Source organism: Larimichthys crocea, chromosome VIII (genome assembly GCF_000972845.2).
Source record: "Larimichthys crocea isolate SSNF chromosome VIII, L_crocea_2.0, whole genome shotgun sequence".
NCBI classification, from domain to species: domain Eukaryota; kingdom Metazoa; phylum Chordata; class Actinopteri; family Sciaenidae; genus Larimichthys; species Larimichthys crocea.
This window is the reverse complement of record NC_040018.1, coordinates 11,695,024-11,708,263: the sequence shown is the minus strand read 5'-3', so window position 1 is coordinate 11,708,263 and position 13,240 is coordinate 11,695,024. Positions and strand designations below refer to the sequence as shown.

Below are 13,240 nucleotides of genomic sequence, written 5' to 3'. Positions count from 1 at the left end.
GGGACCACTTAACCACAATGAGATGCAGAAACACACTCTCACATGCACAAACATGTCCTCACACACAAACAAAGGAGATTTGCATGCTTACTACAAAATGCACTGGCTACAGATCAGACACATTAACACACTGCAATACATATCCACACAGAAATTTGCAGAAATAGAATGATTCGTAACTGATAGGCACGTAAAAACATTTATCAACAATGAACATTTCAACTTTCTGTTGCAGTGGTGTAATTGGAGCTGCCACGTCATGGTTTATTACACCTGTAAAGAGTAGAGCTATATTTATAGTCGTGTGGCTGCACCTCTGTAACTACACGTCAGAGACACAACAGCTACAGTGACATTGATTGCCTGATCATGCACAATACTGTACATATAGTGTTATGGTGTTGTTATGAACAGGTGAAATTTGAACTACATATCAAAATGCTGTGTATATCTACAGCAGGCCTGCCACTGAACTGTGGTGTGAGGTTTAAATCTGAAACAAGGACAACTGAGATACAGTAAAAAAAAAAAAAAAACACAAAAAAATGAGAAAAACCCAAATGCATTCTGCTTTAAAGTAGACAAGAGACAAGCATCATTTGAGGATAAGAGCATCCTAGATAGGCAGCAATAATGCATACATTTCTATTGTAACGTACAGCTTTCTTTACATACTCTCTGCAAATGTTTATTATGAAGTGCTTTCAGCAGAGCAATATAGTGTAGTTACCGTTATTGACCCCTATGTTTTATTGAACTCTAGAGGGTGATAACACCGAGCTGAGTCACGCAGAGACACACTACTTTAATATAATTTTGTTTTCCATGATAACATTACATATAGGCCATAAAATGTCCCCTAACTAAAAAGATCCCTCTACATCTCTGTGAAACAAAATTAGACGAAGCATGTTTAAGTCAAAGTTATCCATAATCAAAGAAACTGGACATCTCAGCTACGCACCATCTGTTGCTGCAGATAATTTTCTACTCCATCAACTTGATGAAGCCAGAGTTTTAATCACATATGTCGTGCTTTGCAGATGATCCCTCCACATTAACTTACAACAAGAAATACCACGTCTTGCTAGAGAAATACATTGTGGAGAAGACCTCATTTACATATAGCCAAATAAAAATACATAATTAAATTCAACAAAAATTAGCTTGGATAGCTTAGATAAAAATGTTGATACAATTAAGAATAATAAAAATTCGAATAAAAAAATAAAAAACTTTAAAGGAAACTCCAATATCCAAGTCGGCTTTTATCAATAGAGTTATATGAGAAAAGAAGAATTATATTATTTACTTTTTTTTATGTAAGCCATGATTGGTTTCTTCTTTTTATAGCAGTGAATAATGTTGTTTGCACATCCAGAGAGGCTTGCTAGTCTTGGCTCTGTCAGAAGCCGTTTGGTGATGAAGGTGAGTCTTGTTTCCCTCTCACTCTCAACCCAGCTCCTTTTGACTGTCTGTCAAACATAATGGTATACCAAGTCATAACTTTACTCTTTGAAGTGCCAATTTAACTCATTCCCACTACTTCAAAACTGAGATTTTCAGGCTCCGCATCAACAGCCTCTAATACCCACTTACAAAAAGTTCAAGAGTAGAAAACAGTGGAAGGAATGATGAAACCTAATTAAAGTGATGCAATCTGCCATTGAATATAAATTGTGATCTTACAAGAATAAGAAAATATGTATTTTGTTGGTTCTTTCACAGAAGATTCCTGTCATGTGCTATCAGCATCTGATTGTGTATACAAGTCATGACAGGAGCCATTTTAAAACAGACCCACTTGAACAATCTTTTCACAATGTAATGTGCACATCATGTTCCAATATATGCCTTTCCCTCAGTTTCAGGTGTTAGGACCCTGTATACTAAAGTAGATTCTGGTGTGCAGTCACATCATCTGCAGCATGTCTTTTTCATGTCACATGCTATAACTGTTTTAATATTCACAGGCTATTTTTAGTCTTCAGTTCCCCTGACCTGCATGTCCTAGGACTGTTCGAAGAGACTGAAGAAAAATCCAAAGTCCACGGCTGAGCAGTGTGTTTAAACCGAGGACTATGTTGAAAGTGGTGGTGCAAACATCCATGGTACTACGTAGCATCCATGCAACATAGCAGCATACTATGTAGCATGGATGTACATAGTCAATGAACAACACAACGTCTCAAAATGAGGACAGTCTGACATCATTATACGCTGAGCTGACTTCATTTGTGTTCCTTCAATTATTTATGATGTGAAAAGTCATGTACGAGTCGCTGTGCACAGATTTGCTAGTAAAAAAGTATCAACCCAATCATAAGATGACATCTTAAAAGAGAAAAAAACATGCACAGTAAGAATGAGATTTTTTTTTTTTAGAGATCCCTATAAATTCTTTTTTTATATTTATTGATATTACATACGGCCAGTCAAAAGGGCAGTGGTATATATATATATATATATATGTGTGTGTGTGTGTGTGTGTGTGAGAGGAGAGAGAGGGAGGTTGGCTATCAGAGAGGCAACATGACAACATGTAGAGGCAGAATATTTTTTCTTTATCTACCTACTTTCATTTCGACCAAACAAGGTATTGTTGGAACACTGGAGTTTTATTGTGTTTTATTTGTTTCTGTGTTTTTGTTTCTGAGTTTGTATGAAGTGTGTTCAATGATCTAAAGTCCAGTTGCTCCAGATTTAACTCTCGTCAAACAACACAAGACTGTTTTATGAGGAGCTGAGAAGGAAATGAAGCTAGTAAAAGAGAAGAAACTTGAATTCAAAAGGTGTACAGTTGTATTTTTATGTTTAATGAGGAAAATAGGTGTAAGACCACTTCCCTTCCTTTTGTTTATTTCTCAGACTAAAAAACTGGGTAACGTAATAAACTTGACATCTCCCAGCTGAAACTACAGGGGAGGCCTAAGCGCTTACTATTGAATGATGAAGATAGGACAGGCTGGTTAGCAGTGACACACTACATAGATGCATTGACATGTTTTGTTGATGATTTGTTTATGTTTTAAACTCTTAGATATCTTCAATTCTTACAAACTGCACTTTTAACAAGACTCATCAGACCTTTGTTCAATGATAAAGTAAAAGCAGGTTTTAGAAGACATAAGGGTGGTTTTGGTAGAACCTTGAGGACTCTTGGTGGAAACAGGTACTTTACATCTGGACAGTCTTTAAGGCAACCTTATAAATATTTAACACCCATCTGAAAAACCTAAGAACAGATGGTTCCAGGCATAGATAAAGAGACTCCACCAGCTTCTAGTTTCTTCACACCTAAACAGACAAAATAGGTCACTTGTCGCTGTCGTCAACAATGACCCATATGACCGTTCCAAAAGCAACTCGTGCTGTTTTCTTCCTCTTTTGCAAGGGGGTAGTAAATATTCTCACCATAAAAGAGAGTCAGGAAAACAGAAAAACACAGTCGGTTGTTTAAATGTTTCATCATGTGAAGACAGTTTCTCTAGTTAGTTTTGACTTCTACCATTTTCACTTCCTGCACTTAAAAAAAAAAAGCGTTCTTGAAAAGGGAAAAACAAATGTTCATTGCGGATGCTAATGCTTATTCTTACGTGATTGGACTTCTTATTAGACCTTGGTAGAAAATTTCTTTTCTTTTTTTGGTTCAGAGATTTGTTGCTCGATTTTAAACTTGATAATGAACGGCAGTACTTTAACTCAATAAAGGAGTTTAAAAAGCATGCAGCCTGGAGGCTTTCAGGCACAGCACAGTGCTGAATGTTTATCTGAATACAGCTATCAGTGTCCTGCATACAGACAGGTGGCCTCTTTATGAATTCTACTGTATCCATCTCTAATGCAGCCATGGTACACTCCATTATTTATCATGTCACATCTCGTGTGCCCAACTCAGCGCAGAATTGTTCAATAGAGAGCAAAACCTGGAGCCAGACCCAATGTGTACATTCAGCCACCACACCACAAACACACTGTACAGTGCATACACACCGAGAAGAATAACATCAGACTCAAGGATTCAGAGAAGAATAAGATTTCTAGCAGTCGAGAATATGCTATCAAGTGCAGCTCATCTATCATTAAACAGAATCATAAAATCTTGAGGAGGCTGGAGAGGAGAGGGTGGAGAAGGTACAATGTTCAGAAGAGAGTGTGGGAGGATGTGAGAAACAGAAGGGAAGATGGAGAGGAGGGGGAGAAACAGGAGTACGACGACAGAGCAGAGGGGCAAGTGAGAAAACAGAAAGGGACAGGATAGAGGAGGTTGAAACAGAATCCAGAATAATGAAGGCACCATCGCTGTTCACAGGAACTTAGACATGCCACACGAGATGAATTGGAGATATGAGAAGGGCGGAGGGGGATTCCCTGTGCAGAGCAGTGTGGCCCCGCTTCCCTGAAGCGTCCTCTCCAGTCCTGCTGTCATCGTGTTTGTTCCACACTTGGATGTTCAACACTGACCACCATCACTGTCTCTTCCACCTTGTCTGTATGCCTCTATGGCTGTTTCTGCCTCTGCTTCTCACTTCCCTCCTCCTCCCACTGTCCTCCCTGTTCCACTCCCATGAAAACGACCAATGGCATGAGACCAGACAGACGGCTTCATCTCTCCTGGAGCAAATGCCTTCGTATTAATCTTTTTCTGTTATGGTCAGAAATGTACATGTTCATTTTAATGTGATTCATCAAATCAAAAACTGATTTATCTCTTGAATAACGGACATCAAACCTGATTTTACCAACCAAATCAACCAGAAATGACATTTTATTATTTTTATTGCACTGATTTTTTCATTCAGTTTTTTTTTGTATGAAGCGTAAATGCTGCCTGGATTATGTTCTCTGTAAGCAACAAAAGCACTTTGGTTAAGATCATGATTTCTGTTTAATGTACAGGCAAACTAAGAGTTCAATCAAAATGAGAGAATATGACAATATGTGAAGTATTGAAATTTGCTACAAAAGATATCAACCAGCAACAATGAACTTATCTGGTGGGTGTGTTTCACTCAGTTATTTGAAAACGGTGTCACCACTGACAGACCAGGTTATCATCTGTCATTGGTCAAAATGCACACAAGGGCGAGCATGTCTGTGGTGCACATGAATAAACCGTGTTTGTATCTAAACAGGAGATGATTACATGAGCCATACGTTCTCAAATGTGAGGATTGATGAGGATTCATATGATGGTAGTACTAGTAGATAGTAGTTTGCACTGTCGGTTAGACAAAACAAGCAACGTGAAAATGCCACCTCTGGCTCTGGGAAAAATGATGAAACAGTTTTTTTTCTGACATTTTCACAGCCAAATCGATTCATCTAAAAAATAATCAGCAGATTAGTAGATGAGGAAAGTAATTATTTGCAGCCATATTTCTGACCTTTTCATATTCTCACTTTTGGCACATTTTTTTCAACCTGAAGGTGTTTATTTGTTTAACCTTTAGGAGTGTGACACAGAAAACAAACAGAAATGTAATGATACGGAAGATTTAAAAAGGAAAAAAAACGAGCGACAGGGACTATGAAAGAGGGAAACTACAGCGGCAGCACAAGACGAGAGAAGAGAGGGAAAATCCTGAAAAAAGAAATCAGTGACATTCTGACAAGGACATGGAGATAAAGTGACAAAGGGACGAATACAAACCAGACCATTCGGTATAAAAGGAGAAGCAGGGTGACACAAAAACAAAGACAGACGGAGATAACATGAAGGTAAACAAAGATAAGAAACAGGTTTGTTTGTCAGGTTCACTGGGTTTTGTTAGTCTGAAGCAATGATAGCGATTCTGATTATAAGGAGCACTTGGCACACTTTATAAGTTGAGTGAGTGATTATAAATGTTACAGTAGAAAATTATGTCATTTGGCGTGACTATTCGTCTTCTCAATAGCCCAGTTGACTCTCATCTTGTGTATGTTTGATCAACTGCTGCGCTGCAGTCGCTCCTCAAACAGAAAGACAGACAGAGATGAGAGAGTGGAACGAAGGAGAGGCAGAGACGGAGGACAGCAGGACATGGTGTAGGAAATGCCAGCGGATCAAAATGTATAGAAAGAATTACAGTTGCTCCAGCAGAAGCCGATAGCTCAGAGTGATGCTCATTAGCATATGAATCATTAGCATAGCCCTGGAGGCTGGAGGCAGGCAGCCATGATGCACAAATCTCAGAGCGCACAAAGCCATGTTTACAGAGAGCACTAAGGTCTCTGATCATGTTTGTCATCATGGCCAAACATACAGCCTCTCTCTGGTTCGTGTGCCAGAGCACAGACAGTTAAAAAAAACAAAAAACACACGATTCAGCAACAACATATAGTCGACACTGTATATATTTAATTCAAGGTCAGGTCTGGCAGTCAGGTTTTTAAAAGAAAACCTGACTGCCCACACAACTCCAGTCCATCTTCAATGCTACACTGCTTAGAAACATATTAGAAAATAACATGGAAATCTATAAATCAGTAGTTGTGAAGGACAATGTGTTTCCATGAGAGCCATTTTCCCTCAGTAATAAGGAGGACTGTTGAATCTCAGTACTGCACTTTGTCTGTACCCCGACTATCAATAATTGAATTAAAAACATTACTGTATCGAATGTTTAATCATTCTGATTTAAATCACATTTATAATTTTAGACTATATTTTATATGTGCTTATATTACATTAAGACATCATTTAATATTTTAGAGTGTAGATCCTTTGTTTGAATGAAAATTATATTTAGTAGAAAAACTTTATCTTTTATTATTATTTAATTTATTCTTCAATTAATGTCTCATCAACAGTCCAAAACCCAAAGATAATTTAAAAACTAATAACTTAACTTTACAATGATATATAAATCAGAAAGAAAGCAACATCTTCACTTCAGAGAAGCTTGTATCGGGGAGTGCACAACATTTCTTAAACGATGAATTCATTATCAAAACTCAGATACTGTATCAGTGCTAATATAAACAAAGAATGCCCAATCCTACTCATTCACAAACAAAAAGTATAATATAAAACAGGTAAAAACATGTAAAACTACTTTTAATATATAAAAAAAGTACATATCACTAGCAAAAATTCACCCTAAAAAGAAAAAGAGCGAATGTTTCATGTTCAACACTAACAAAGAATTGTATTATCATCTGCATCTTTTATTACCGTTGCTCCCTTCTCTTTCTGTGCAGCGGTTTTGTATGAAATGTTCTTGTGCCCCTTCCAAAAAAAAGATTTTAGTACAGACCGTGTTGTGGTTCAGAGAACCTCAGCTCAATAACTTTCTGTAAAACATTTCAAATAAACGTCAATATTCAGGTACACTTGTGGAAATAATAAGCACTGTGACTTACCAGTTTACGCTGACACCAGGTGCAGACGCCACATAGAGCTACCAGCCAAACGGCACATACTACGAATGCAACAGACACCAGGAATACACTGAGAGACACTGAGCCTGAGGGAGAGAGACAAAGACAGAAGAGACATACAGAGAGACATAGAGAGGACAGATTAGTGCAGTTCCTCAGGTTTTAGGTCAGTGTTGACACTCTCACATAGTGCATGTTGGAGTTGAAGTGCAAAGTTTGACAAAACTTCCCATTTTAGGGGAACATATAAGTGTAATCAGGTGCAATGCCTCGTAAAGCGCCTTCCTTCCTTTTTGCCTTCCTTTCCCCATTCATACTTGTCATCAGACATCTGTCATTAGTAAGGCACAGAAAGAAATGTACCAGGAGTGAGGGGAAAATTATACAAAGGCCCTGAAACTGCTTCATGCTCATGTTCCCTGCATGTATCAATAGGAGATGCGCACATGTCAGGAAGAGATAATATCATGGGGCCAGAAGCCATGCAATTACCAGCTTCCGTTTTTCTCTCTTCTCTCTCGTAAATCCTTCAGCAACTTTGTTCTCCTGACAGATGAAAACTTCCACAGTCTATTCCTCATCTCTTTTTCTTTCAATTACTGCCTCTCGACGATGCTGCTCACTCAGTTGTCTGCCACCTTGTCTGCCAAGTCATTTAAAATGCAATGGCACGCTGGCAAAACAATGTCTGCAAACAACGAGCTCATAACTGCTACATCCTTTTTCTCACAAATACAGTCCATCTTTTTCTGAGTCTCTCTCTCTATCTCTGCCTGAAAAATGCATCTGACTGCTGAGTCTCCCCTTCATCCCTCCATTTCACTTTTCATCCCTGCCTGAGTTGATGATGTCCAACATTTATATTTTTTCGGGGAAGTGTATTGTTCTTGTTTGCTTAAACAACGTTTAAGTTAAGTTCATGTTTAAGCAAAAGTTATTCTTTGGTTACATTGCTTTTCCTACATGTCTTCAGTCACACAGAAAAAAACAATTAACATTCCAAGAAGCTCAGGAAACTATTTAGAGTTACAAATTGTGGTAGCTTGATACTTAAACATTTGTGAGTATTAACTTGGAGGCTCTCTGGTTTGTTGTTATGTCTCTCTCTTCCATCAATATTTCTTTCTAATATCTCTCATTAGTGTCAGCTTTGTAATGAAGACATAAATACCCAACAATATAACTGAAAAACAAAAATATATATATAAAAAAGAGAACAATAAATAAATAAATGAATAAATCTGACAACACAATAAATATCATTGGCTTTAAAAGCCTCTTTATTTTAAATTTTGTAAGTTTGTTCCTTGATATATTTTTCACAAGGTAAAATTACTCATTCCATTGGATATATCCTCGTACGTCTCCCAGAGGCTCAAGCACATTTATGCAAAGGTTTATATCCTTGCTTTGAGCAGTGTCAGCTTCTTCTTTATCCGCCAGCCTCAGAAAAAATTAAAGTCTATTTGCCCGTTTGATAAAATATCTGACATTAAATTGCGAAATATTAGTCATGGCAGAATATAGTGGCAATTAAGATCACAGGGTTGAGTTTTTTTTCTTGCTCTGACTCTTTCAGTCTGGCAGCAGTGGGTGTGTTGTGCTAACATTTCTTTCTAAAGCGTTTCAATGCTTAACAGATAAGTGGTCTCAATCTTGCTGGTGTTTTTGCCAATTTAAAGCAATGCACGCAGAAAAACAGAAAGCGAGCTCTGTTCACAACAGCCACAGAAGCTGAGACATTCTCCAGCTGGAGGGAATACAACCAGCTGGAAGGAAGAATGACTCTTTTCAGACCTTTGAGAACTGCCAGACCTCCATGTGTGGACACACAAGCCTCACGGTTTTTCACTTGGTGGGGTGTTATCAGCAGGGGGACTCGATGATTTCAGGCACTCATCCACTAAGTGCTTTTCCCACAAGTCAGCCCAGTACAGATAACCTATGTACTGTAATACACAAGTTTAACAAGGCAAATCATGACTGATAATTATATGCATGCAATAAAGTAGTTTGGTAACTTTGCATTCTGTAATTGCTTCAACATATAATAGTTTTCGTGGTTGCTAATGGACTCCATCATTCCTGTACAAGGTTCAAACTGTGTACTCCAGTTTAATGGATTTAGATGCATGCATGTATTACAAAATATAATAATGAATGCACAAACTACAAGAGGAATCCTCTCAATGCACAGTTTGTTCTGATGAACTTTAATACATGAATTTGCACTCCTCAACTGCATATTAGATTAGCTGCTTAAAGGGGTGTTTGCTGCCCTGAGTGGGCGATACACATGGCATTTCAAAAGGAGTTCAAGGACCTGTATTATGAACACGACAAGCATTTCCAAATCAACCAGTCCTAAAGATTACGACTTTATAATGAAATCAGCTGCCCAAACTTAATAGTTTGCAAAGTTTCTTATCTGGAACTGCTCAGCATCTAATTTTGGGAGCAAAGAGTTTGAAGTTAAGTTCATGTTTTGGTTGTTAGTGTGGATAGCTTGGGGTTAAAACGAAGGAGACATTTTAATAATTGTGAGGAACTGCAATGGCTAAAAGAAAGGCTACAAACCTCTGCATAAATCGGTTGACACTCTTGGAGACACACAAGAACAGATTCCATGTAAGGTTACACCAGCCAGCCTTGCAGTTAAATTCTTGTGGAAAGAATATCAAATAACTATGAGAGGTTACTTTTTAAATCTCTCTCACGATTATATTAAGTGAATGGTGCATTTAATACTATTCTGCAAGAAATCATGTTTTTATGTTGAAAGATCATTCTTCCTCTTTCTGTTATCTTAAGCTGGCTTGCAAAAAAGCTATAGACGATCCTTTCTGCATCAACGGAAAAACAAGCAGAGCCCACACTATAACATCACTTACTGTAGGACTTATTCGCTAGCTCCGCCCTGCTAATTTGCATATAGAGATCTGATTAGTGTGAAATTAAATAATGAGAATGCATATCAATACCAGGTGTAAATGTAAAGATCAAAAGGTCATTATCCAGATAACACATCCAGCTACAGATTGAACAATTCCCCAGTGTTATGAGCTGAAGTAGTGAACTCAACACAACTCCAGTTCAGCACCATGGACAGCATCCATCCTCACTGGGCTGAGCTGGTGTTTGGTGTCCTGTTTCCACTTTCAGGTTTTATTGGAAATATGTAAAATAAATATCAATCCAACTGCAGGAAGATTTATGAATCTACAGTTTGTCACCCAGAAATGTCTTCTCTGAATGACACAAAGATGATTGCATGTGTGTTTTCACGTTTCCTGTCACATAAGAGAGACCAACAACCCAACATATGGGGTTATTTATATTCACAAAGCTACACATTTATAGACTTTTGCACACATTCACATTTAAGTATATACAGACTATTGCTACAATTATACCCCCATACTGTACCAACAGTGAAACCTCATTCTGAGTCACACTCTTTTGGCTTATGACTACAGATGAGGCTGTTGTTCATCTCTCATTTTAGTGTGATGGTCAGATATACAACACTGGTGTTACCTCAGCTGCTGCACCCCGCTAGCAATCTGTATGATCTCTTTCACCCTCACTTGAGAACGACATCTTTGCCAAGGAGATGAGCTCATACCCTCCAAAATCCACTACAACTGCGACCTCTCTCACAAAATGACCTCCTGAGCATCTGTAGCAGGAACTGGCCTCATTAAAATCTACTAATCATTGCGGAGAAGCTTCTTCTTTTTTTTTTTTAAATCTACTCTACCGGGAACAATGGATCAGTGGTAATGAAGTCCATATTCAGACCTCGTTTTGAAACTGCCATTAATACCTTACAAAGAGTGAAATATGACAGTTGTATTACTCTGTTTCTTAAAATAGCTTTGAGGTGAGCTCATGAAGTTATTTACAGGAGGAAACCAAGTGACCTCAAATCAATTAAAATAATCTAATTTTACATTTTAAAAGACCAACAATCTGAGCTATATATCATTAAAGCTGCTATTACTGGGTTTTCCATGTCTGTTACAGAAGTTTGTCATTTAAAAACAATCACTGTATTGGCAATGAACTTCAGAATTATTTTATATATATTTTTAATTAATTTAGGTGGAGCAAAGATCAACATCGAAGGAAACAGCAAATGTTAACAGTTCATGACAGGGTGAGGAGGCTCAGTGAACCAAGTGGATCTCTGTGTCGAGTAACTGCACCTCCACTTTGAGAGGAGCCTGCTGAGGTGGTTAGACCACCTGGGAGGAAAAACCCTCCTTTGTAGTTGTAGTGGCCACAACTGCCTGGAGGGAGACCACAGGAGAGAATATGATGGACATCCACCATCGGGCTAGAGGAAGCTGATAGCTGGTTATCCCAGCTGATTTGGAGCTAATTATGATGTAATCTAGATAAATTAAGCAGCTGATTGCTGACATTAGGTAATGTCATTAAGTAGGTAGTGTCAGCAACTTGCTCGCTAATGTTCAGTCTCTGATTTCCATTCTTATCGCCTATTGTGTTCAGTTCATAGACCACAACAACACAACCACCAAACTTCAAGGTCCACTTAATATCATCGTCCAGAACTTTCAACTGTGGATGGAGTTTGCTCAGTTATCGTGAAGATGTATTTGTGGAGATATAATGTGGACATATTTGATATGATAGAGCTATCTCTGTTTATGAAGAAGCTCAAAATAAAGCTAAAAGGTTCATCTTGAGTTGTGATTGTTTCTTAGGTCAAGACTCAATTATAATGCTAAAACTTCTAAAATAGCGGTTTCAAAAACATCATTCACATTTTAGAAAACCTTTTTCGTATTTAGGGAAGATAAAATTTCATGTTGCTTTCTTTAGCGATTCATCCTATACTATACTAGACTGTATGTCAGCTCTGAGCTTAATGTTGTTTTCAAATAGCACTGCTGCTCTGTGAACTAAGAGAGCATGCTCTGCTAATATAATGATATAATGTCAGTTCATTGGAAGTTCAATAAACGTGGATTACTTGCAGATGCAGCACCTACTGTGCCGTGTTTGGTATCATACTGAGCACCTCCATGACTCCAGGTGTAAACAAGAGACTCTTGCAGTACGGCTGCTTTCACTCATAACTCTCTTCTCTCTATGTTATGGATTTTGGATTAACTGAACAGTAATAATCACTGAACGTGATGCAAAGACTGTTTCATATTTAATTGCAGGCAGAAGTGTAGTGCTGCTCTAATTGTTATTCTTGTCTACTATCTTCCTACGTGCAGTCTCTTTGCCAACACACCATTATTTTCACTCCTGTGGTAATTATATAATTTATGACACAACTGATTAGAACAGCTCTTAAGAAAAACAGCCACCGTAAAACTGCCGTTGTCCCCCTCTCTCTCTCTCCTCCCCACATGCAGCCCCCTCCTTCACCACCAGTCCCACGCCTATTACTTAACATTTTGCAGCTATTTACAGTATGAAATTATTAACGCTAAACTGCTATTAGGTGACAGAAAGATATGTAATCAGGTTTAGTACTTTTTCAAATCATGTTAAGGAAACAGAGACTGGATATTTTTGATTTTATCACATTACAGTGGAAATAACACTGCACTGAAATCCACTACAGTTTGATTTTATTGTGAAAATGTTGTATATTGTGAACTGAGCTTTCAGATGAATTATACCACGTCTATGTGGAATAAAGTGTTGACCTGCTATCTCTTCCTAAAGATCCCCTGACAAAAGACAAAAATGTGTTTATTATAGGGAGCGGTGGGGTGGAAGAGGTTGGCCATCTGCCCAGTGAGAAGCTGGACGTTTTCAGCTCACACTTTGGAGCCCTGCAGCATGTGAACTGTTTATTATTCTATTCTTCGCTCTGTTGTGATACTGTAAT

At 38.0% G+C, this 13,240-nt stretch overlaps 1 protein-coding gene across 3 annotated transcripts in view; it reads right to left on the bottom strand.

The window, feature by feature from the left end:
- syt7b (synaptotagmin VIIb) overlaps positions 1–13,240 on the bottom strand; it is a 95,680-nt gene that overhangs the window by 38,847 nt on the left and 43,593 nt on the right. For all 3 annotated transcript variants that reach the window (XM_019260748.2, XM_019260747.2, XM_019260749.2), the window contains exon 2: positions 7,348–7,451. In XM_019260748.2, coding sequence (XP_019116293.1) covers positions 7,348–7,451 — 104 coding nt within the window. The remainder of the gene's footprint in view (positions 1–7,347; positions 7,452–13,240) is intronic.